The sequence below is a fragment of the Spermophilus citellus genome (assembly GCF_964194105.1).
Source record: "Spermophilus citellus genome assembly, chromosome: 3".
In the NCBI taxonomy this organism is placed as follows: domain Eukaryota; kingdom Metazoa; phylum Chordata; class Mammalia; order Rodentia; family Sciuridae; genus Spermophilus; species Spermophilus citellus.
In genome coordinates this window covers 75,126,168-75,151,760 of record NC_138184.1, presented here as the reverse complement: position 1 = coordinate 75,151,760, position 25,593 = coordinate 75,126,168, and the positions used below count along the sequence as shown (strand labels likewise).

Sequence of the window (25,593 nt, the reverse complement as noted above, 5' to 3'; positions counted from 1 at the left end):
GATCCCCTGCCTGGGCAGCTCCCTTAGCATTTAGTGCCCCATGATGCGATGATGCTAGCTCAGCTCCAGGGAGTGGCAGGGTAGAAACAAATAGGAATGCTACAGTGCCTAAGCAGACACAGCAGCTGGTCCAAGGGAGAGTGTCCCCACCTGGTGGTAGTAGTTAGGGTGGGGGATTCCTTTACTAAAGAAACCAAGGGCCCTAGGAGGAGAGGGGCAGACTTAGCAAAGGCCACACCTAGGGGACAGGGGTTGGGGGTGAAAACTCAATAAGGCCAACTGTGAGGTTGGAAAGAGGTGAAGGCAGAAATCAGCAGTGTCCCCAGGGTTTCATGAGGCCTTACCCCTCAGGGGTCTTGGATTTAACTCCAGTATGGCCAGGTCCCTGCCCATCTCAACCTGCCCTCCTCTGCTTAGAGATCTCGAGGGTATCCCTGGACATTAGTGAACACAGAACTAGGGGCCTGGGCAAGTAAAATAGGAACAGGAGGCCAGGCTTTGTCCTCAGAAATAAGCCAAAATCAACGTCACTGCCTCAGGCTTCTTCAGGCTTCTCTGTCTTCCTGTACTAGACAGGTGTTGGCATACCCAATTCCCACCCACCTTCTCTTCCCTGCAGTTGGGACAGAGGGCTGCTTCCTGAGAGGTCTTTCCTCCATCCTGGCCTCAGTCCTGGGGTCTAGACTGGCCCTGAGCAAGCTTCTCCATCCTGAGCCTTTAGCCAAAACCCCACTGGTCTCAGGAGGGTCTAGAAGACAAGGGTTCTGGAAAAAACCTTAGCCACTGAAGTCCTGGATGTCTGAGGGGTTTGTTCTGTGAACAAAATTGAGATTAGTCCAAATCCACCCAAGCAAGAATCAAAGGTGGAACCCCTTGCAGGCCCATCTGGGGTGGACATGAGGTCATTCTCAATTCCGAGCATCCAGAACAAGGGCAGAAAGAAGAGGGAATTCCCAGGCCAGGGTCCGAGGTCCCAAGTCTGTGGTGCAGATGTGACTCCCACTTCCCTTTGTAGTTGGAAAAGTGGGGAGTGGAGAAGACATACAAGGAGTTTGATCCCTATCCCGCGCCAGGTGCTGTAAGAACACGAGGGACTCTGGCCCAAAGTCTGGGTTAAGGAGAGGCAGAGGGAGTGACATGGGGTACCAAGGCAGCCCAGCTCTGATGATAAAGGAACACAGAGCCGCGGCAGAGGCGGCCCTGGGGCTTCTTGGAGAAGAAGGAATGCCAGTGGTACCCCGTAGAACTTCACAGGGCTGGAAGAAGGACTCTCCTGTGGGGAAGGGTGTGTGGTGCGGGAGGAGGTGTGAGCCTATGAGGGTCACGCTGGGGAGCCCCGGCGGGGCATGCAGCGCGTTCCAAGTACGTTGCGGCCCGGCTCTGCCAGGGGCATCACCTTGGGGCCCCAGTGAGCCTCTGGGCCTTAGTTTCCCCACGCGGCGGGGCGGGGCGGGGGCAGCATGGGTCTAGAAGCCGCCTGCAGGGGACGCCCGTGAGCGACGCGGCTGGAGCCGGAGCCCGAGCGGCCGTGAAGACAGCGGGAGCCGGTGCGCGAGCTGCAGGTCAGCTGGGGTACCAGGGCCGGGGTTCCGGGGGTCCAGGGCGGGCAGCTGCAGGGTGGGGCCATCGGAGGCTGCTGGCCAGGAGAGCTGGGCAGCCCGGGTCGCGACCCTGCTATGTTCAGGATACTCGTCGCTGGGACCCTCTCTTCCCACGTCTCAAGAGAGAGTTCGCTAGCGCCCGGGTCCGAGCCCTGCCCCGCGGCGGCCACGGGAATGATCCGTGCAGGGACTCTTCCAGCAAGGTCACGTCCTAAGCCCGGAAGGGGGCCGGTGTGGTGTGCGGATCCTCTTGGCCTCCCCAAAGCGACCGGAAGGTGCGCAGGGGTAGGCGGGGAAGGGAAGGGGCGCTAGGGTGCGGCGACTGGAGCGGCGGGGTACGGAGCAGGCGTCTGGACTCGCCGGCAATGGGCGGGGAGCAGCCGTCGGTTTGTCTGGGCGCCGAGGGCCGACCCACCGCGTTGCGATGACCCTACCAGGAGCGTCAGACCTGGAGCTGGGCTGAGGGCGCCGAGGTTCGGACTGAGAGAGACGGGGCGGACTCCCAGGGACCAGAGAGGACTTTAACAGGTGGAGAGTCCGGGCGGGCACTGGTACTCCGCGGTGGGCATCGGGCGAGCAAAGACAGCATCCCGAACGTCTGGGGCCCGGCGAAAAAGGGCAGTTCGAAACGCGGTGGGGAGAGCACGAACGCACCCAGTGGACAGTGGTGGCGGGAACCGGGCTCAGGGGACCCAGGAGAGGCCGGAGGACTCGGAGTGGGCGCGAGCCTCGGACCAATGCTGGCAGAGTGCCCCGCTGCCCTCAGCGAAGGTAGGAATGGCGGGAATGGTGGCGGCTCCCGAGGGATTTGGCCCAGGACAGCCCAGGAGCTCGAGGAGGGGAACGTGAACCAGAGGAGCAGAGATCCTCGCGTTCATGGCTCTAGACCTTAATTTCCCCGTCTGGAAGGAAAGACCGAGTTTTCCGGGGTGGTAGATGCGGGAGGCCGGATCGCCGCGGGAGGGAAAGCCAGTGGTGTCCCCGGTGTTTTGGCTCTTGTGAAGGGTTACTGGCCCCCTTTGCCCACTCTCCTTCCCCACCCAAAGCCTGCATCCCACCTCCTGACCCCAGAGTCTGGACTCTCCACAAACCTGGAGCCCAAGCCTTCCCTGGTGTTGGTGCCCTGTGCTCTGCCTCTGCTGCCCAGGACTCCTAGACTCTGTATCTTCCAGAAAACTTCATGCCACCTCCATGCCCAGCCAGGATGTCCTGCCCCTGAGGAAAGAAAGCTCTCTGGAACACAGTGGTCCAGGGAGTGTGTGGTGGAGTCAGAGAGCTGCCGCCTTGGTCCTGAAGGTCTTGGGTGGGGCACCAAGGCTTTGTCTTGGTGGGCTGGTCCCCATCCTGAGACCCAGCATATCTGTGGTAGGAGCTCCTCATGTACTTGTCCCCTAGCTATAGTGTCAGCACTTCAAAACTTGGCTCTTGCCTTTTACAGTCTCCCAGAATCTAGTGCTCCTTGGGAAAATCTTAGCCAGTGACCCTCCATTCACAACCCCTCAGTGCTAATAAACAGATTCCAGGACTCCATTCTTATAGCCTGAAGGAGGCTGAGGGCAGCCCACACCTTTGATAGAAGACAGGATTTGGCTGATGCCAAAGAGGGCAACAGTTGGTCTTAAGAGTGACCAATGGACCAGATTTTTTTTAATATTTATTTTTTACTTGTAATTGGACACAATATCTTTATTTTATTTATTTATTTATTTATTTTTGTGGTGCCAAGGATCGAACCCAGGGCCTTGCATGTGCTAGGCGAGCACTCTACCACTTAGCCACAACTCCAGCCACAGGACCAGATTTTGATGCCCTAAACTGGGTTTTGATCTTGCCTCCTTGACTCACTAACTTGGTGGCCTTGGAAAGGTCACTGCCCTGGGAATCCATTTTCTCATCTGTAGAGCAAGGACAGTGTTCCTAACAATGGGGCTCTGCTGGAGAAGAAATGAGACATGCATTGGCTGGAGCTGGGGTGAAGTCAGAACACACCAGAGGACAAGTCAGGGGACTGTAACTTAAGCTGGAAAACCCTGTAGGGAGTGTCACGAGACTCCACAAGAGATCACTGTGGGTAGAGGTAGGTGTGGATAAGAGTTGGCTTGAGAGCAAGCATGTGGTTTCAGGGTATCGGGTCCTGCAAAGTTCAGGGTCTGTGAGTGGTACCACAACCCCTTGGTGACTCTCAAAAGTGAAATCCCACAGTGACTCTTCCCACCTTCTAACCTGCCTGATCCTGAGCCATCTCACCACAGATGAGCTGGAATCAACATCTTTGAGATCTGTCTTGTCAAGCCAAGCTCTGAGGATTGTGAGTGTGAGAGAGCAGAGGGAAGGATGGCAGAAATGGATCAGCACAGGCGAGAAGGGCGGAGAGATGGGTTTTTTTGTTTTGTTTTGTTTTGTTTTGTTTTGTTCCTACAGATATTTTTTATTTATTTTCATTAGTCATACATGACAGTAGAATGTATTTTGACATTTTATACATTTATGGAGTATAATTTGTCATTCTTCTGGTTGTACATGATGTAGATACATTGGTCATGTCATCATATATGCACATAGGAAAGTAATGTCCGATACATTCTACTATCTTTCTGATTAGAGAGATGTGGTTTTGCTGTGCATGGTGGGGACACTAAGGAGAGGAGATTGACACAGTCAGGTGCTGAGTCAGCAAAAGGGAGACGTTTCAACTATCCCTCCCCGGGGAAGGGTCTGGACTCTAGGACACACTGGAGGCTACAGAAAGGTGGAGGTTGGCCTGAAAGACTTAATTAGTGAAGGAGAATTGTCTGGAGGTTGGAGGGAGCAGAGAGAGTCCAGTGTCTCAGGGTGGGACCCTGGGGTCCATGTTGGATCCAGAAGGGGAGAGAAAGGAACTGGGATGAAGGGAAGAGCCCGCCTCCATGGGACTGATCGTTCACCTGAGACTTCTGGCCCCTGCGGCCTGGAAGCTATGAGATCCTGCCAAGGGCTGGAGAGGATCCTGATGGAAGGAAAAAGCAGCTGCTCCTCACCCCAGCCTGTGAAGGAGCTGAGACTTGCTGGGAAGGCAGGACTTGCTGCTGGGACAACCTCAAGCTTGGTTGTTTCTCAGATATTCTCAGATATTCTTCTGAGCTGTGTACAGGTTGTTTTCTTTGATAGAATATCTCCCACCTCTTTCCTTTTACCTCTTTGTCTTTCAAGTCCCTCCAAAGTTCTCTCCTCTGAGAAGCCCTTGGGAATCCCTCTGGGCCTACACCTACTCCTGCAGGACTTGACTTCTGTTTTCTGAAGTTGCTGGGCAGGGGACAGCACTGCCCTTCTGTGGCTCCCACCTGTGGGGATGCTGCTGTTCCACCAGCCTGTTTCTAGCAGCATCTGTTACCTGGAGGAGAGATGAGGGATGCCTTTCCTGGGACTTAGGCTGGTGCTCTCTGCCCAGAATCCCAGGGCTGAGAGTTTTCTGCTCATCTGCTGCAAGAGTTTTGCTCCTAGCCTCAGTGGCCTCTGTAAGCCGTGAGTCAGCCTGGGGGGAAGCCACTAAAGGGCAAAGGAGCAATGGACAGGGCTCAGGTGGGATATGTTCAGGTTGGTCTGGCTCCTGCTGCCCTTTCCCTTCAGCCTCCAGGGCTGCATCATCACACCCGTGTCCTAGAGACCCCAGCATGGGTCCACATCCCTCTGTCCTCAGTGTACTAAGCACTGCCCCTTCAACGGGCCCCTGTCAGCATTCCACTCCAGGCTCACTGGGGTTGCGTGCTCTGAAGCCCCCATGTCCCCTCTTTTTTTGGTAAGAGGGATTGAACTCAGGGACACTCAACTACTGAGCCACATCCTTAGCCCTATTTTGTATTTTATTTGGAGACATTGTCTCACTGAATTTCTTAGCAGCCTCATCATTACTGAGGCTGGCTTTGAACTCACCATCCTCCTATCTCAGCCTCCTGAGCCGCTGGGATTACAGGCATGCACCATCATGCCTAGCCCTGTGTCCCCTCTTTAGGCAATACAGCACCTGTCATCTGCCATTTGTGGGAGGTATATGTGGTGGGTTTTTCACGTGATGCTATCTCACCACAGCCTGTGCACATATGAGGAGCCACAGCACAGAGGGGAAACCTGGTGCTCAGGGCACAGGAAGTGCATGATAGAGTTGGTGTGGATACCACCTAGGCTGCTTACACCACAGAATGGGCTCTTAGCACCTCTGTGAGGCATGGCCCCTTGGAGGGGGTGTTGTCTGGAGAAGCTGCCTGCAATGAGTTAAGTGACTTCTCTTGCTTCTGGCTTGGGCATATGGGAATGGCAGGGACCATTCTGGGTCCCCACTGGGAAGAAGGAAGCTGTGGTAGGCTGGGTGGCCCTCTGGGCAAGGCTGGCCTGTGGTCGGTGGTATGGAGGCTGCTCTGAGAGGCGGGCCCAGTGCCTCAGCCTCCAGCTACAGGGAGCTGGTTCTCTGTTCCTGCCCACATCCTGTCCCCAGAAGCAGAGAGCAGCAGTTGCACACCCATGGATGGTGGGGGAGGATGTACCACGGGGAACCTGCCTGGGTACCTGGGGCCCAGCCTGCACCAGGCATCTGAAGCCAGGCACTGTGCAGCCCCAGAGGGAGCTAGGGAAGGAAGAGAGGCCCAGGCTAGTAGTTGCTCAGTTCCAGGCAGCCACAAAAGGCACCTGCCTATTATGATTTAATAGGAGCTCAGTGGATCCTGGGTCCTGGTATTCTGAGAAGCTCTTGTGCTGTCACAACTGGGCCAACACAAGGCTTGTGGTCCAGACTAGGAGTCAGCCTGCCCATCCAGCTGTGATTCAGTTTTGCCTTTTCATCTTCCTCCTGAGCCCCTGAGAGACAGATGTTGATGCTTCTCAATTTCCCTTCTGTGTCTCTCTACTGTTTCCTCATAGGCCTTGTCTCCATGAGGTTTCTGTGAGAATTCCATCTTGCTGATCCCCAACTATCCCTTCAACAGCCTGCCTTCCTGAAGCCCATCACACCTGGTGTGTTCTTTATTTTAGTCCCCTTTTTTTTCATGTCTGGGATTTTATGTTATTTCTTGTTCATAGTCTCCTATTCTTATTTCTGCCAGTGGATTTGTAAATTCTCATTCTTGTTTATGGATGCTACTCCTTTGTTTCTTTGAGAATCTGAAATGTCTTGAAAAATCATTATTACATTACTCCATTACCTTCCTCTCTTCTGCAATGAACCAATTTCCCCATATTTTTTTAATATTGTTTCTAGACGTTGATGGGCCTTTATTTTGTTCATTTATTTATATGCGGTGCTGAGAATCTAACCCAGTGCCTCATACATGCTAGGCAAATGCTCTATCATTGAGCCACAACCCTGGCTCCCTCTCCATGGTTTTGATATGGTTGTTTATCTTTCTTAGTCTTAAATTTCCTTTGGTGTTTTGAAATTGGGGTTTGCAGCTCATCTGAAATGGGAGCTGAGGCCGTGGGGACAGAGAATGGCCTGTAGTACCTGAATCCTCAGGTTGGCAGCAGGTAACACAGGGCTTCCTGTGGTCCAGCAGTTGGGATGCCTCGTGGCACTGCAGAGTATGTAACTGGTAAACATTTGCTACTAGAAAGTGGAAGGAGGATTCTAAATCTGGGATTCTGGAGCCCAAACTCTGCAATCGGCAGAGTCTCTGTGCTGTGCTCTGATCCTTGCCCTTGGCCGCACCCAGGAGCAGGTGTGCAGGGAACTGCTTGAAAGCTGGCTGGCACCTCCATCCAGCAGGCTCTGTGGGGGTACAGCCACCATCTGGGTATGTGTACAGAGAGCCTTGCTTGTGTGATGTATGAGGAGCCAAAAGAGGTGGGCCAGGAGATGTATGGGTTTTGATTAAATGGAGTTTTAATTAAAGCAGCTGGGTCTGGGTAGGTGTGGGTGAGAAGGCAGGAAAAGGCAGCATTTTGAGTCTGACTGCTGGGAATCCTATGAGTTTGTTTCATTTTGTTTTTGCAGTTCTGGAGATTGAACCCAGGGCCTTCGGCATGCCGGGCAAGCGCTCTACCACTGAGCTATATCCCTAGCTCTTTCAAGGGTATCCTTTAAAGGCTAATCAAGCATGTGTCTGTAGTTTTTTGGGGACCATGTCTGCCCTCTGCCCCATCCCGACAAGGGATAATCATGAGGAAATATGACATTATTAATATTTAATTTCCCCCCTGGCTAGCAACAGATAACTCAAGGATTAATCAGATAGGACCAACAGAGAGGGATAGGAAATTGCCAGATCCTGGCCCACCCTGACCCCTTCCCCATGACCTTCCACCTTCCTGTAGCTCTGGGAGGCTTCAGAAGGGAGGGAAGCCAAAGGGCCCAGGAAATCTTCCAGCTGCTGTGTTCCATGGCATTCTTCCCCGTCCTAAGCCATCTTTTAATGCTCTTGGGAAGGCTGAGAGGTCATTTTATCTCTTTGGGCCTTAGTGTCCTATCTGTAAAATGGGGTTTGTGGGGTTGGTGAGAACACAGATGTCCATCATTTTCCAAGCTCCCGGGAAGGCTGTACAAGCTCTTTGAGAGGGTCCAGCATAGGGTCCTGGCAAGTAGCCTAGCCAGAAAGCACAGGGTTTGGTGGCTCAGTAGTGCCTGGCACCTGGTGACCAGCTGTATGTATGGCTTCCCTATTCTGGTTAGTGACCTAATAGTAGTTTGAAATTGGCCCTAGTAAGAGCATTTACACCACAGAAAAAGGCTATGAGTCAGGGCACTCCTGACTCGTATAGCTGGGCAAACCCCAATCATCCCCCCAGAGTTCTCCCAGTAGCACGTGGCTCCCAATCTCCTCCCTGCCCCCTGTCCTGGGAATGCCTCTGGTTCTACAGATCTGCCGAACTCAGGGCTGGGGAAGAAACAGCCCAGAGTGGATTCTAATTTAGCAGATGCACTTCTCTTTGGGACCAGAGAAGCCTCACCAGGGATGTGCTGGTGGTGGCAGCAGGAGGAACCTGCAGGAAGGCTACCTGCTCCTTTGAGGAAAGGGGCAGAAGGGCAGCAGGCCATGCACAAGGGAGCCTATGCTGATCATGCTGGCAGGAGCCCAAGATGTACCTTTAGCCTCACTTAAGGTTGGCCTGGGCAGAAGAGTCAAGTGCATTCCATGAGCTTTGGACAAAAGGAATGTAACTTTAGAATAATCAGGAAGGGTACCACTTCTGATGCTGTTCAGCATGGGGACCTCACGCAGAAGAGACCCTGAGAATTCAGGCATGTATCCAGGGCTGCCATGAGAGTCTCACCAGAGTTCTGGGTCAGGCCCCTTCCAAGCCAGGCATTCTGGCTGGAGTGGAGTCAATATGGTCCACAGTTCAGGCACTGGTGATGTGACATGTCAGTGAAGCTCTGGATGATAGGCTAGGGAGCCCTTGTCTGCCCCTGGTGGGGCCCTTGAATCTGAAGAATGGTCAAGGACCATGCCAGTCTTCCAGCCTTGGTTGGTCAGATTGGTAGGAGGCGGTAGCATCCTTCAGTAGATTCCCCTTCAGAAGGCCCATGGGGCATGAGCTGGTTATCCTCTTCCTCTAGGAGGCACCAGTGGCAGGATACCAGTGGCTCCTCATAGGCTTGCTGGCTTGACTGAGCCTGATTGGCTAATGACCTGCTGCTGCTGTTCCTGGGCCTGGGAGGTCACACTGGACGTGGGTGGGAGGCAGCCCCTGAACTGGCAGCAGCTTCCCTAGCACCTGTTGGATCTAGGTCTGTTGGGGGTCAGGTGTGCTCCCGGTAAATACTACTGTGAATTTCAGGCCAGGAGCACAGAGGGACATGGTATGTGGTAAGAGACGGTGCCTAGAGGCTTGATTTGCCAGGGACACACTTTGTAAACGGCGGTTGGCAAGTGCCCTGTGAAGAGCACAAGCTCAGTAAGACTCAGCCCTCTACTACACACTGCCTGAGACCCTCCCTTTCTGTGGCGTCTTTGGCCTTTTTATCCTCCAGTTTCCAGACTCTTCTGTGTCATATGGTCCATTCCAAGCCTCCTGGTGGGATAGAAGGGCCTGTTTGGTATAGGAACCATGCCCCTTCCAAATGTGGCTTTAGATTGTGCCTGTGCCAATGCCAGTCTGAGGCAGTGACATCATTACATTTAGAAGGAAACTTAGGATTCATTTGTTTCAGTCCTCTATTGCCTCCTGGCCAATTTGGGGGTGAGGCAGCCCTTTGTAATGGACCTGGGACCAGAGTGACCTTTTTCCAGGGTCTCCAGACCTGTTCAATCCCTCATATCCTCGAGGAAATGAGGGAAGATGGACCATGTGCAGGAAGCCAAAAGGCAGTCTCTGACCTCTTGTCCCAGGCAGATGGTAGCTGCTGCTATGCACCCCTGGGACGTAGAGAATTTAGGACTGAAGGAAGTAGATTTGGGAGGCTATCAGCTCTCAGAGAGAGTCACTTTAGTGGGCAGAGGTCCACTTGGACTGAGACTACTTCACAAGGTCAGGGAGGAACAGCTGGAGTTTGGACTGGGCTCAGGCTTGCTAGGGAGACAAAGACGTTGACTCTTTAGGGATGTCAACTATTCCTATGTTTCTATGACATTTTGACTTTGGGGGAGCACTTTCAAATCTGTTGTTTATTTCCTTCTGATAGATTCCTGGGCAAGAGCTGCAGTGGCATCTAGAGGTCATCTGGGGTCCAACTGCTTCACTGTATGAGTGGGGAGCCTGAGGCCCAGAAAGGAAAACCATTCTTTTTTTTTTTTTTTTTCTGGTACCAGTGATTAAACTGAATGATGCTTAATCACCGAGCAATATCCCCACCTCTTTTTTATTTTATTTAAAATTTTTTTTTAGATGTTGATGAACCTTTATTTTATTCATTTATTTTTTATGTGGTACGGAGAATTGAACCCAGTGCCTCACACATGTTAGGCAAGCGCTCTGAAACTGAGCCCCAGCCCCAGACCTCTTTTTTATTTTTTGAGACAGGGTCTCTCACTGGTTGCCGAGGCTGGTTTTGAACTTGGGATTCTCCTGCCTCATCCTTGTAGGAGTGGCTGGGATTACAGGTGTGCAACCACCATGCTTGGAGAAAAACACATTCTTGCCTATGGTCCCCCAGCAGGAGTGATTTAAGTCTGTCATTCCCTGTGTCAGTCAGGCAGAGAAGCAGGTGGGGGGGGGGGGAGTGTGGGAGGAGAAAAGGGAGGCGGATCCCTCAGAGAAGGGAAGCAGCCTCAGCGCCTGCCCCACCCAGATGTGCAGCCTGCTCTCAGGGACACCAGGAGGCAGCAGGTTCAGGTTTGTGCTTGCTATGAGGGTGCGGGGGCTTAACTGCCGACAGTAGAAGACAGGACCAGACAGCTCCTCAGATCCCTCCAGCTCTGAACTCCAGGAGTCTCTGTCCCTCGATGGGGCAGCTGGTATCCCTTAGGTGGGCACTGGTAGTTCCCTGGAGAGCTTGCTGGAGATGGAGCCAGCTGAGGCAGGCTGAAAAGCCAGTCCTGCGAGAGAGGGTGGGTGGGCTTGAGAGAGCCCAATGGGGGAGAAGGACCTTTCTGGGAAAGAGGGAGGGTTGTGGAGCTGGCAGTGAGTGCAGAGACCCAAGAGACTGGCCAGGCTGCCACAGAAGGCTTGAGAAGGCTGAGCATCGGGAGCAACATTAGAGACTTAACTTTTTGATAGATTCTTAGCTCCTGGGAGTGGGGACACCAAAAAAAAAAAAGTGGACTGATCTTTAGCCCTGAGTCCGGCCTGGAAGAGCCATGACCTCAGCACCTGAAATGCAGCCTTGGATAGTGCAGAGGGGTGAGCCAGAGTCCTGGCAGGGGGTGCAGCTATGGTTCTGCCCATAGTCCCTTCTGTGTCTGTCCTGCAGAGTCTGAGAGAAGAGAATGCTTCCCTGGGAGGGGTTTGCATGAGGGTCCTGGCAAGAATTTCCCAGGACCAAGGAAAAGTAGTTTTGCTCAGTGACCTTTCTGGGTCTGTATCCTTCCCAGAAATGGAGGCCAGCCCAACTCTCCTGCCTCCTGCCTGTGATCATAGCTGGCTGGACAGGGCACGGGGGTCATTCTTATGCTGACACCTTGCCCACTGGTGGAGCAGAATCTGAAACAGCAGGGGTCAGAGTGGTCCAGCTGCTTACCAGACTTTCTTTGCAGGTACTTTGGGAACCCTGGAGCCGAATTGAGCCATGACACAGCTGTTGGAGCCCCTGGAGAGGGCCTGGTGTGAGAAGACTTGGAGTTACCTGTGAGAAAACCTTTGGAGAGCACCCCCCCACCACAGGGACGCTCTTGGATCCTGTAAGGAAGAGGCTCTGGGGCCTAGGCCCTTCTGCCTGGGCAGCAGACGGCTGGGCTGCAGCTATGGACCGTGAGCTGGCCCAGCCCGTGTCCTTGCTGAGCCTGCCCGTCTGCAGCCGCTCCCACCATGGGCTCCGCAGTATACATCACAGTGGAGCTGGCCATTGCTATGCTGGCTGTCCTGGGCAACGTGCTGGTCTGCTGGGCCGTGTGGATCAACAGCAACCTGCAGAACGTCACCAACTTCTTTGTGGTATCGCTGGCGGCAGCTGACATCGCAGTTGGTGTACTCGCCATCCCATTTGCCATCACCATCAGCACTGGGTTCTGCGCTGCTTGCCATGGCTGCCTCTTCTTCGCCTGCTTCCTCCTGGTCCTCACACAGAGCTCTATCTTCAGCCTTCTGGCCATTGCCATTGACCGCTACATCGCCATTCGCATCCCACTTCGGTGAGCTGGGGACCAGGGGTTTGTCTGTACAAAGACTGGCTATGCCCAGTGTCTGGGCTATGGCCTTAGCCTGTGGCTGCCCAGGGCTGGTGGGTGAGCAGCCAGTATGCCAATCTGGCTTTCCCCCCATGGTTGAGGCTGTGTGCAGCCAGCCATGTTTGGCTGCTGGCAGATGAGTGTGGCTTGGACCTGCACCACACTCAGCTACGCCTGGGCCATTCTTCACAGAACAGAGCAAAACTCCCTGCATGATGCTAGAGTGGGTGGGGAACCATGGAAAACCATAGAACCTCAGCTAGGACCCACCCACTGATTGCCTTTCCTCAGTTCTTCTTGGCTGGCCTCACAGTGTGCGTATTAGGAGAATGACCCAGAGAGGGGAAGTGACTTGGCTGAATGCCACAGTGAGTCATTTGGACTTATATGCAAATTATGTTGCTCTTCAGGTCACCAAGGACTCTCATGCACTAAGGGGCTGGCTGTGGGAGGGGGGTTTTATGGTGAATCTTTTGCAAAGTGACTTCAGCAAAGTATTGTGTAAACGAAGACTTTCCCCCAGGCCGAGTTTACTTGTGTAGACTTCACCTACCTAGAGCATAGAGAGCAAGAATGTGTGTCCATCCTCTGGGGAACCCAGGGTCCTCTTCCTCCACCTTCTTGCTCCTCCACCATAGAGCTGGGTTCCATAGCCAGGGTGGCTGCAGGACCTGAGGGAGGTCTCCATGATTGGGAATCTGTGTACACTTGTCCCCATGGTAAAATCTCCCAAACGGGTAGAGTGCCCACCAACTGAGGAAGCCCCCGTTTCCCTATTCTGGGCTGAGGGTACCCCAGCAGGGAGGACGAACAGGCTCAGTGAACAAATGGAAATTCAGAGTGTGAAACCCAAGAGGACCCTTAAAGGTCATTTCCTTCCTCTCTTCATCTGAATGGAAAAATGAGGCTCTGAAAAAGGAGCCAGCTCTTTCAGGACCACACAAAAAGTTGGTAGCAGAACTAAGATTAGGCCTGGGAAAAAACATAGCCTGCCACTACTGTGAGATGTCTTTGGGGAGTGGTCACAGGCAGCTCAGTCTCCCAGAAGCTGTACCCAGTAGCCACTGCTGTAACTTGAGCCCTAAGAGGGAAGAAAGCACCCATATCAGGCTGCCCCAAAGAAGGAGTGGAACTCTAAGGCCCTTGTCAAGGGACTTCTCAAAGGAGAAGAGGATCCTGGCCCACCTTAAAAAGGGAACTGAGTTAGAGGTGGTCTGACTCTAGGCACAGTCTGTGGGATAAGCTCCTATCCCTTGTTCCAGGGGGAAGGGCAGCTGTCTAATGACAGCTCAGAATAGGGAAGCCCCAGAGAAACCTGTTTGTGGGTACCAAGTGAGCCAGAAAAGAGAGGACCGGAGTCCATCTCAGGGAGCCAGGCTGCATGCAGGCAGTGGTAGCATGAGTGCTAAGGGGAAGCAGTAGACTAGCTTTCAGTTTCTTCTCTGATTCAGAGGGCAACAACATTCCAGGGAGAGATCAGGAGGGCTGTTCTCAATTTAAAAACCTTAGGGTTTTTCCCACCTTGGTGTCTTTCTTCCCATCTCTATTTTCTGAGAGTCAAAAGAAATAGTAGGATGGAACATACCATGTGGTTTGGAAAGTCAGATGCTTTCCTCTGGGCCTGTTTCCTCATCTGTAATAGGAGAAAAAGGTGCAGGGGTTCAGTGGGTCGGTGGAAGTGACAAGGGATTCAGCTCTTTCTTGAGCTGCTGGAGGTTTGGAGCCATGCATCTGCTCTGGCCCAGTCAGCTTCCCTGACTCCCAGGACCTCCTAGAGCTGGATTTCAGTTTCACCCCTACCTCAGACCATTTGTGCTCGGTTGGATTAGAAACCATTTGAGTGTTTAGAAGGCTCAGGTTGGTTCTCCTCTGCAGGGAGTCAGTGGGGATGATGATGATGTTATCCTGTCCTGGGGCAGAGTTTGACCACTGTCAGAGCATCTCCTTTATTCCTTTTCAGCCCAGCATTGTGGCTGGGTGGAAGTTACGACCTTCACATTACTCATGGTGAGGCCAGAGCCAGGGAAAGACATATGTGCGTCTTCTGATGTGGAAGGACTCTAGTGTCCTTCACAATGATCCTGGCCCTTGGGTCCCTTCACTTTCCTATTCTTGGAGGCCCCTGGCCACTGGGTGCATGGAGGGCTAATGGCTTCTGAGAGCAAACAGGATATGAGGGGAAACTGGATGGAGGCAACTGAATACCAGGAGCTCTTGGCTGGTCCTGGAGGGACGGCCTGACTTAGTCTCCCCCTTCCTCTTTTGTTGCCTTCACAGCTGGGAATCCAGCCTTGTCTATGCCATTTGCTGCTCCACTCAGCAAGGTTCACAGGGCTTCTCTGAGGTCTAGTCCCTGACAGATGCCTAGCCTCAGGCCCACACCCTACACTGAGGATTAAATCTAGGGGTACTCTACCTCTGAGCTGCATCCCCAGCCCTCCTCTTTATTTTGTACTTTAAGATAGTATTTCATGGGCTGGGTTGTGGCTCAGTGGTAGAGCACTTGCCTAGAACCTGTGAGGTCCTGGATTTAAACCTCAGCATCACATAAAATAAATGAATAAAATAAATCTATAAAAAGATAGTATCTCACTAAGTTATCCAGGCTGGCCTCAATTTCCCAAGTAGTTGGCATTTTTCTTGTTTTAAAGAATTCAGTTTCAGCCAGATAAAGTGGTTCACGCCTGTAATCCCAGCAGCTCAGGAGGCTGAGGCAGAAGGATCACAAGTTCAAAGCCAGTCTCAGCAACTTAGCGAGGCCATAAGCAACTCAGTGAGACCCTGTCTCTAATAAAATATAATAAAAGGGCTGGGGATGTGGCTCAATGGTTAAGCACCCCTGGTCCAATCCATAGTATACCCCCACCCCCCAAAACATTCAGCTTCAGAACAAATTATCTCCTCCTAATTGTAGAGACACTTTTGGGGTAAGGCAGGGCCTAGTCAGTGAGAAAGAAACTGGGCACGAGGTAGAGGTACAGCTCTCAGTGTCCACAAAGGAGAGAAATCCCAGGGTCAAAGATGCAGGTTTCCCTTCTCATGGGACTTTTACACTATAGTCTCTTGGTGGGTACTCTCACTCCTGAGGAACAGGCCAAAATACAGGTTGGGGATTGATGCCAAGGCCTAAAGTCCTATAGTAGTGAGTTGCCCTGACTTCAAAAGGGGCAAGAGGGTTGTGGGTGTAGCTCAGTGGCAGAGCACATGCTTAGAATGTGCAAGATCCCTAGCACCATACACAGAATAATAATAAAGAGGCAGGATTGGGAGGGAGGGTTCCCCGGAAGAAGTGTTGCCCAACTGGTTTTGTAGGATGCTTAGGGGCTCAATGCATGTGTTTGGGGGGTAGGTGTATCAGGAGGAGGGCAAAGCCTGGTCAGAGACCCTAAGGAATGAATAAGCATGTGGACTCTGGACCAGGAAGAGGTGACCTTGATGCTGAGTGATGGAAGGAGATGAGCTGAGGGGGAAGGCAAGGTGTGAGGCTGATTCGGGCCTGTTCATGCCTAGAGAAGGAGTTTGGGTTTCCCCTGGAGTGAAAGGCTCTTCAATTCTTGAATCACTGACCCCTTTGGATACCTTAAGAAAGATCCACCTTCTCAATGTGGTGCAAATGTGCATAAAGCTCCACCTGGAATCATGGAGTATGTTCTTAGATTAAAGGGTAAGCCCCTAACATGGGTAATCATGATCCCCAGGAGGGGCATCCTACAGGCTGGTAGACACAGGAATGCAGAGGGTACCTGAAAATGAGGGCTGCCAGTGTCTCTGGCACCTGCATCCTATGACTCATGTGGGCTTCCTGGAATGGCTGTATATTGTACTGGGCAGCTGAACAGTCCATATCTGGGGTCCAGAAGGCTGAGATATGACTGTGTTAGTTACAGATGCAGCCCAGGGGATGCTGCTGGGCATGACCATAGAGCATTCATGATTCCATTTGAACCCTCATTCTGTCCCAGGCCCCCAGATGCCTGGCTTCAGGACTTAGCTTATGGGGCGTACTTTTGGACAACAAAATGAATCTATTTGGTGTTGTGGATTTTTGTTGTTGGTTGTTTGGTTTTTGTTTTGGCAGTGTCAGGGGCCCATCCTAGGACCTTACCTATGTTAATCATATTCTGTACCACTGAGCTACCACCCCAGCCCTATTTGGTGTGTGTTTTTTAAAAATAATCTTTGCATGTGCTCAAACATTAAAAATAAGAAGTATATAGTGAAAAGTTGTCCCCTTGCTCTCTGACACCTAAGAACCCTTCCCAGAAGACCTTGGTGAGTATCCTTCCAGAGACATTCTTCACCTATGAGTACCACTCATACATGTTTTGTTTCTGTCCCCACAAGGGGCTTTCTTTCAGAGAGCAGCGGAAGAACCCTTGTGGGTTCCCTTATCTGTAAAAATACGCAACTGGATAGACCAGGGATTTCCATGCTGTGTTCTCAAGAGCTCTCAGGCTCAGCCCTGATATCCCCATTAATTAATTCAATAAATACTTATAAAGCCCCTCTCTTCCCCAGCAATTCCACTCCCCTAAGTGCCCAGAAATGTAGATATGAAGGTCCACTTGGAGAAGAGCTTGAAAAACCATTAGAGCAAGTGGCCACCAGGGTCTAGGAGATCCTACACAATCCCTATAATAGCTTGTGTCTACTTGATTGCCTCAAATGACAAGAAGCTCACTACTGCCCAAGGCAGCCCATTTCTCCTATGAACGGCTCAGCTCACAGGCTTGGACCTACCCCAAGCTACAGTTGGCCTTCTTGGATTTTCCACTCACTGATTCAGCATTCTGCCCTTATGGAGGCAGTGCTGAACAAGTCCAGATTTGTAGTTCTATTTCACAAATGAGGAAACTGAGGCTCAGAAAGTCAAAGTGACACAACATTGCTTATTTATAGGAATGTACCAAGGCTAGAACCCAGGGAGAGATGTACTTCTCTCAGGAACAATATCATCATTAATGTCGCCTCCCGTTCAGTGAGGTTATATGAAGTAGTAATGTAAAGTACAGAGCCTGGCACAGAGGAAGTGCTATGTGAGTATTAATTGGGGGGTATATAACTTTTGTGTATGAGTTTCCGGAACAGGAGACAAGGAGTGCCGGCTCTGTTGCTTGGCAGAAATGATCAAATCCGTGACCCTAATCCTGCAGAGGCCTGTTGGCACGCCTGTTTTGGATTCTGAATGGACAGGGCTGGGGGAGGGGGTAGCTTAGCAGTAGAGCACTTGTCTGCATACACAGGATCCTGGATTCAATTCCCAGCACCTCCAAAAGTACAGAATAAGAGAATTGCCATAGGGGCTGGGGTTGTGGCTCAGCAGTAGAGCGTTCGTCTTGCATGCGCGGGACCCTGGGTTCGATCCTCAGCACCACATAAAAAATAAATGAGTGAAATAAAGGTATTATGAATAAATATTTAAAAAAAGAGAATTGCCATAAAACATTCAGAACTGACAAACATACTTGGGCCTGAGTTGCCTCTGGGCCTCTGCAATGTCTAGGGCAAATCCATTCCCTTCTTTGGAACTCAGTTTCCCCACCTGTGAAATAAGGGGGTTGGACTAGATAAGAGATCAGAAGCCACTAATTTTGGGGTTTTGATTTTTCTTAATTTGAATTTAGCAAAAATTAAAAGTTGGGAGCATCTGCCCAGAATATCAGCTTTCCTGCCCCTCTTCAGCTCTGACCACACTGGGTGCACATGTTGTTATTGTGCTGGGGATTGAACCCAAGGCCTCCCACATGCCAGGCAAGCCTTCTAACACATTTTATATGGCAGCAGAGACAGTGTAAATGCCCACCAGCCTGCCTTGATGGTTTATTATCTAGAGGCACCTATGTTTGCCACCCATGAGCTACAACCTTTCTGCGTATGTTTCCAACTCTGGAATTAAATAGAGCACATTTTCCTTGGCATCTACTCTGTGCTCCCATGCCAGAGAGGCAATACAGATCAGGATGCAGGACAGCACTGTCTCCAGGGGTATCCCAGCTTTGGAAGCCCAGATGAGGCAGGAAGCTTCTTGGAGAAGATACCTAGTCTGAACTTGATGGATAGGGCTTCCACCAGACAGAGGGGAGGGGAGGGTTGTCTGGTTTTGCCAGAATCAAAATTGCTAAGCAGAAGGTCAACCCTCAGAGGTCACTAAGGTTGCCTTTCTCAATCAGTGAGGATTTTTTAAATTTTGAGTACACATTTGATAGGTAAATTGCTGCTACCTTTCCTGTGGGATAGGGGTCTCTTTCCTGGCAGTAAATCAAGCCATTCCCCGATTCTGGGACTGGGAATTAGCAGGCTTGGATATCTGTCTGGCTCTTAGGAACACTGAGTAACTTTACAGAGATTACTGTCCTTCTCTGGACCTCAGTACTTCCTACACATATTTCCTCCAGGATATTAAGATTGCCATGTAAATGTGAAGACACTATCTCATTTCTCTCCAGAGGGTGGTAGGTGGATTTGGATGGGAGATGGTGTCTCATTTGGCTTGAAACCCCCATTCTTCCTAACTATCTTGGGCAGTCTCATGTGGGGGGCCTCTGGAGACCCAAGTCAAATGGTAAAGAAAGAACAATGGAGTACAAGATGCTTAGATCATCTTCAGGCCTCGTCTGGCTGGTTCTGTCCTCAATGAGCCCACCTTCCAGACCCATCCCACTCGAAAGGGAAGTGTGTCGTCCCTTGAACCAAGATCAACCAACATAGAAGTGCTACTTCTTCCCCTCCCCCACAAATCACTTATTAATTTCCTCAAACCAAACTCAATTTAAGTCTCAGAATTATGCCTAAGACTAATAATCATCATGAACGTTTATACAGTGGTTTCTGTTTCCACTGTGTCTGCTCTTTCATGACCTCCTAGCAGCTCACAAAAGGCAAGACCCAATGGATCTCACTTAACAGAAGAGGATACTAAGACTAGGAGGCAGGAAGCAATTGGTCCAAGGCCTTACAGCTGGCCAGAAAGCAGTGGAGTGGGAGACCAAGCAGGGTGCCTTTCTGGGTTTCTTGACTCTTAGCCCTATCTAGCCTTGGTTTCTCAAACCTCTGACCCTGGTCTCCTTTCTCCAGGTACAATGGCTTGGTGACTGGCATGAGGGCCAAGGGCATCATTGCAATCTGCTGGGTGCTGTCATTTGCAATCGGCCTGACGCCCATGCTGGGCTGGAACAACTGCAGTCAGCCAAAGGAGGGCAAGAATCACTCTCAGGACTGCGGCGAGGGCCAGGTGACCTGTCTCTTTGAGGATGTGGTGCCCATGAACTACATGGTATACTACAACTTCTTCGCTTTTGTGCTGGTGCCCCTGCTGCTCATGCTGGGCATCTACTTGCGAATCTTCCTGGCGGCCCGGCGACAGCTGAAGCAGATGGAGAGTCAGCCCCTGCCAGGGGAGCGGGCTCGGTCCACACTGCAGAAGGAAGTCCATGCTGCCAAGTCACTGGCCATCATTGTGGGTCTCTTCGCCCTCTGCTGGCTGCCCCTGCACATTATCAACTGCTTTACCTTTTTCTGCCCCCAGTGCAGCCATGCCCCTCCCTGGCTTATGTACCTGGCTATTGTCCTCTCCCACAGTAATTCTGTTGTTAATCCTTTCATCTATGCCTACCGCATCCGCGAGTTCCGCCAGACCTTCCGCAAGATCATTCGCAGCCATGTCTTGAGGCAGCGGGAACCCTTCAAGGCAGGGGGCTCCAGTGCCCGGGCCTTGGCAGCTCATAGCACAGAGGGAGAGCAGGTTAGCCTCCGCCTCAATGGCCACCCCCCAGGGGTGTGGGCAAATGGCAACGCACCCCATCCTGAGCGGCGGCCCAATGGTTATGCCTTGGGGCTGGTGAGTGGAGGGAATGCCAAAGGGTTCCACGGGGATACCAGCCTCGCAGACGTGGAGCTCCTTAGCCGTGAGCACAAGGGAGCATGCCCAGAGTCCCCTGGCCTAGAGGACCCCCTGGCCCAGGGCGGAGCAGGAGTGTCCTGATGGTGCATGGAGTTTGCCCCTTCCTGAGAGAAGGAAATCTTAATCTTTCTGGTTGGCTGGACCAGTCACATTGGGAGAAGAGAAGAATGAGTGTGCTGGGAGACCCATCAGGCGTCTGATTCACTTTGGACTGAGAGGAGGGAGCCCCAAGCTGGAGCAGCATGAGTCCCAGCAAAAAGGGGTTAGGGTCCAAGGAAGCAGATGTTTCATGCTGTCAGGCCCTGTCCGAGGCCAGGGCCACAGCACCAACAGCATCTTGGCTGGGCAGGGCCCAGTCCCCCACTCCATGAAGTATCTAAAAGCCCCAATTTGTCTGCAGAGAAGCTGTGACCTGAGGCTGGGGAATGCCTTCGCCACACACCACCCTTGGCAGACTTTCTAGGGCTCCGGGAGCTGCTGGACCAGAGGTGGAAGTTGACACCCCCCCCCCCCCCCCCCCCCGCGCAGAAGATCTCGTGCAAGGAAATCCTATTTTATTATCTTTCCCTCCTAGGCCTGTTGTCCATCCTGCTGCTAACCTGGCACCAGGAGTTTGCCCAGGGAGTTGGGCAGCCCTCTCCTGCTGCCACAAACTGCCATGCACTTAGTCCCAGGGCCAACTCTTGAGGTGACAAAGGTGGGCTGGAGGACAGACAGTTGTAACGGGAACAGTGCCAGGGCATAGACTCAGGCCCCAGGGGAGAGGTCAGGGCTTGCAGGCCAAGGACCTGTGCCTGGGCAGCTCAGAGCTGCCCAATTAGTGGCCCTGTCTAACTGCCTTTACTTCTAAAGGGAAGTTTTTTTTTTTTCCTGAGATAAAATAAAAATGAGCCACATTGTGTTTTAAGCTTGTCCAATGAAAATGGTGTCTGAGTTCCTTTCCCCACTCCATAGCCAGGCCTGGTAAACACATATGGGTGTGGTGATTATGTGTGAGAGAGTGTGTGTGTGTGTATGTGCAGACAGACAGAAGATACACCGCCTGCCCTCAGGGCCTCCCCAGGCTCCTGTCCTCCCAAGTGACAGAGTGCCCGATTGCCCCAGAATCTAAATGTCCATAGGGGCTCCCAGACTTGCATTCCTGTAAAAGTCCTCCTCATTCCCTGCAGGCAGTGTGGGAGGAGGGTCTCTTTGCCCAACTACTTCTTTCCTAGGGTCAATGACCCCTCCAGCCCTAGGCATTCATGGTGAGGGACCTGGTTTCTCCCTTCCTTGTTAACTTCCTAACACCCTGGGAGGAAAATCTCTGTTATCTTCTCAGAGCCATGTTCCCGACTCCCAACCCCTGCTCTACTCCTCAGCTGAGAGGCCACAGAGTATCTGAATAGAACAGATCTGGCTACAACTAAATTGCCTTCTCCTTCTAAGGAAACCCTAAGGTCTTACTCCCAGGCTGGCTTCTGGGGCTCCCTGCCTGAAGGGGCAATGCTGTCCTCCTCTAATGATCAAGTCTGTCTGTGATTGGCAGGGAGCTGTGATTGTTTCCTGAAGAGCTCTGAGGGCCAGTTTGACTTCACTGAGGCTGGGACTCAGGAAAGAAGTGTTAGAACTTCATGGGTAATATTAGGAGCCCCATTTTACAGATGATTAACAATCTCAGGTCCAGTTCTTGCCACAGGTCACATAGCTAGTAAGTGGCAAAACTGAACTTAAAACCCATGATCTTTTTTTTTTCATTAATTGATGATGAACTATTTCAATCAAACCAAAAAGCCTGAAATAATATGTCCCCACCACTCTGCTTAAGAAATGGAACGTTATAACTACAGTCGATGGATCTGACCCTTCCTGATATTATTACCTTGCTTCCTGTGTCTGTCTGTATACTTTTACAACATCAATGCGTACATAAGCTTTTTAAAATATTTTTTAGTTGTCAATGGATCTTTATTTTATTTATTGATACACGGTGTTGAGAATTGAACCCAGCGCCTCACACATGCTAGGCAAGTACTCTGCCACTGAGCCACAACCCCAGCCCAAGTTTTTTAGCTATCTTTCACTGTTCTATCAAAGATCCTCTTTGAGTGGCTGTACAAACCACGTAGGAAGCTCTAAGCAGTACCAAAGCCCAAGCCCATTGCCAGAGACTCTGGATTGAAGGGTCCAGGGGGATGCAAGCACAGTTTTTCCCTGGGGGAATCTTATGGACAGCTAGGGTTAAGAAGCACTGATATCAATGTGGAGTCCACTCCTGTCCACAACAGGCCAGAAAGAGAACCACAAAAGCAGGGAAGAAAGAGGTCTCTTGGGAACTGAGGTGCTGGGCTACACAGATACAGGCTTTGGGTGAGGAGGGTCAGGGCTTAGAAAAGGCTTCTGATATAGGTATGCCTCAAGTCCTCTCAGGGCCTGCTCAGCTCAACTCCAAAGCTCAGGCCTCCTCAGGTTCCCAAAGAGCTCAGTGTCCCATCTCCACACCGAGGCTGCATGGGCTCCTACTGTGAGCAGACCTTTAGTGCATGCGCCATTCCTTTGATCCTAGAGAGGATACAGGCGTGCATACACACCAACAGCTCAACAGGAGTGCCCATAGCAGCAGCATGGGAGAAGCATAAAGATGGATAAAGGACACAAGCAGATGTCCAGCCCTTGGGGTACAGATGCAGGTCTGCTCTTACCCATGCTATACTGGGCTAGCCTACAAGGGCCCTCTCCTTGCTGTTCCCAAAGAGCTTTAAGTGGACAAAATGCTCCATTCAGGCCCATCCTAAGCATGCAGACCTTATCAGAGATCCATATCCTTTGTGGCCCCAATCCCTCTCTTGGGCAGGTGTGGTCAGGGTCACAGGGAGGCCTGAGAACAGAGGCCTGATCAGGCTATGTCTTGGCCCCACTGAGACAGGCTCTCTGGAGCCCCTCTTCAGCTCCTTCATTAACCACCTCCTGAAGCCCTTCCTCATCCATTTGAATCAAGGTCCCTCCTTTCTTGGGCAGCTGAGTTGAGCCACATTGGATGACCATGGAATGATCAACCATAGCAGGACAGAGATGAGGGGCCTCCAGGGAATGAGCTGCTGATGCCCACTGGATTGGTAAAGCAGAAATGGGAAGCTGGCCTTCTTTTCAACTATAGTGGGGACACAAGAAGCCAGAGGTTCTTGGAAGGCAACTGCTCAGAGAATTAGACTGCAGCCTGCCCTGTTCCTGGAGCCACAGAAACATAGGTCAGGATAGCAACCTTCAGAGAATGCCACTCCTGTCCTGTCATACTGTGGAGTCCTCTGGCCAAGCCACTGCTATAGCTCTTAGCTTAGTGGGTCCCTGTCCCTGAACTCCCAGCTGGATGAGTGCTGCCACCCTCTGCTGATAGGAGGTTACCTTAGAGGTGACAGAACTTGGGGAGACCCCGTGTGCTGTGAGGTGAGAGGTTCCCCTTCCTAGCCCTGATCTGCTCTATAAAGTTGTAAGGTTACCAACTCTTCCTCCTCTCTACACCAGTCCCTTTTCTGTCCAGGTGGCCCTCCCTGCTGCTGTCACTCATCATTAGCAATAACTGTCACTCTTGAAGATAGCCCCTGTCAGGCTGCAGAGCCAGGGGAGGGTACAGGAGAACGTTGAACGACTCACACAGACTCAAAGGAGAGGGACGGACACAGAAATTAAAGCCTAGGTGTGGGAAGTACTTTTTTAGATGCTCTGGCTCCCCCCTTTCTTTCTCCAGAGAAGGAAGTTCAGCTCAGCCGGCTCTACCCTCCGACTATCAGTCTTAGAGAGGGTCTGGTGCAGAGAGGCCAGGTAGGGGAGTGAGCTTGAGGCGGGCAGGTGACAGGTACATCTGACCCAAAGTCCTCTGAGGAAGGGATTTTTTTTTTTTCTGCCAGAGAGAAGGACTTGAATGGAACCATCCACATTTCTTTGCCTTGTCCAAACAAGTGTCTTTGAGGTTTTGGAGAGATTCTGCAGAATTAGCTATCTGGACCAACACTTAATGATCAGAAAAGCCCTACAGAGGGCTGATTAAGGCCTGAGCCTGGTTCCCTGATTGTCTTCTGTAGGTTCCTTTCCCAACCACCTAATGAGCACCTGCTGATTCATGCTAAGCCTTGGGATAGGGGTATGCCGAAGGAGCCAAAAACTGACTTAGGAAAATAAGCAAGATGTGGTTTGGTGAGGAACATGAGGGGGACACAAGTTTGAAAGTTCAGAAAAGGAAAAGGTTACATCCACTGGACATTCAGGTGGCCTTCACCAAGGGGACCAGGTTAAGTTGGCCTTACCAAGGCCATCTGCGGTCAGCTCTATGGCCCTGTCTCTTCAAGTTATTGGTTAGGAAATAAGAATGTGGAGGTTTTGAGTAAATCTGAGCCTGATTTACATCTGCCTACACAGAATTATGCCATCCATTTGGAGGCAATTTTCAAGTTAAAATGTTGTCAGAGGGTTGTCACAGTTTTGATCTTTCTTTTCTGTTCTTTTTCAACCCACTCACATTTTTTTAGTTGGATTGGAAAGGGGAGCGAGGAGGGGAGAACCTGGTATAGATTCAGAGATTTTTTTTAATTGTTCAAGGTAGATGACAGCTTCAGAAATTGAGTTTTCTCTTAAGAAACTTTAATCCCAGAACCAAATGTCACAACTGTGCTGTTGCTTTCAATTTTTAAGGGACCTGGAGAGACCAGGCCAGGTGTCCTGTTGTTACCTCCCCAGGCCATCTCTTGGGATTTCATCTTGCTTCTCTCTTCTGACTTGTTCAGAAATGCCAAAGAATCCCATTGCCTGCTTCTTCCAACCACTAAGATCCGAATGGAGAATTGAAGAGGGTTCAAACCCTCACCTCACTATTGACTTTTTCTTGACTGTGGGCTAGTCCTTCCGAGCTTCTATGCCTGCTTTTTAGATGAAACAGGATAATAAGTGTGAAAGTTCACTGAAAGGCATATTGTAATAGAAATGCCCAAGATTATTATTATTTATTATAACAACTAATCCAGTCTCAATTCAGGAAACACAAGAGAGCAGTGAACCAATACTGCCAGGGTTCTTGACGTCAGACGGTGAAAAGGAAACTGGAAAGAAAGAAATACAGGGGAAAGGAAGGCTGCTGACCTACTTTCTATACTCTGCCCACTGAGACTGCCCAGCCACTGCCAAATGAAGGAACATGGCAAGTGTGAGTTGAAGTCAGCACCTGGAAGCCTGTGGTCTCTGGGGGCTGGGAAGTAGCTGTGGAATTGGCAGATGACTTAGGCCAGCGACAAGTGATTATGGATCATTTTCCTAGGTTTGACTCCATACTTTTCCATCTGTAAATGAAAGTCTAGAAATTAGAGAAGTTTGGGTTTATGGAAAAAGTGAACAGAGA

At 51.2% G+C, this 25,593-nt stretch overlaps 1 protein-coding gene across 9 annotated transcripts; it reads left to right on the top strand.

Annotated features, from left to right (window-relative positions):
* Positions 1-1,316: 1,316 nt before the first annotated feature.
* Positions 1,317-22,146, top strand: ADORA2A (adenosine A2a receptor). 9 transcript variants are annotated; one of them, XM_081284698.1, is made up of 5 exons: positions 1,543-1,562; positions 6,492-6,584; positions 7,561-7,639; positions 11,699-12,292; positions 19,403-22,146. In XM_081284698.1, exons 4-5 carry the CDS (start codon positions 11,970-11,972, stop codon positions 20,307-20,309), a joined length of 1,230 nt encoding a protein of 409 aa, XP_081140824.1. In that variant the 5' UTR covers positions 1,543-1,562; positions 6,492-6,584; positions 7,561-7,639; positions 11,699-11,969; the 3' UTR covers positions 20,310-22,146. The 9 variants fall into 9 exon arrangements, with proteins under 9 accessions (XP_081140826.1, XP_081140825.1, XP_081140824.1 ...); XM_081284696.1 differs by lacking the exons at positions 1,543-1,562; positions 6,492-6,584 and adding exons at positions 1,899-2,372; positions 10,527-10,606; XM_081284697.1 differs by lacking the exon at positions 1,543-1,562 and adding an exon at positions 1,899-2,372.
* Positions 22,147-25,593: the final 3,447 nt, after the last annotated feature.

What these genes read in the sequence shown, in the direction of transcription:
- ADORA2A (XM_081284699.1), top strand. Translation starts at nt 11,970, where the DNA reads ATGGGCTCCGCAGTATACATCACAGTGGAGCTGGCCATTGCTATGCTG. An exon ending in GCCATTCGCATCCCACTTCG is followed by an intron (nt 12,293 to 19,402) that starts GTGAGCTGGGGA and finishes TCCTTTCTCCAG; the next exon opens with GTACAATGGCTTGGTGACTG.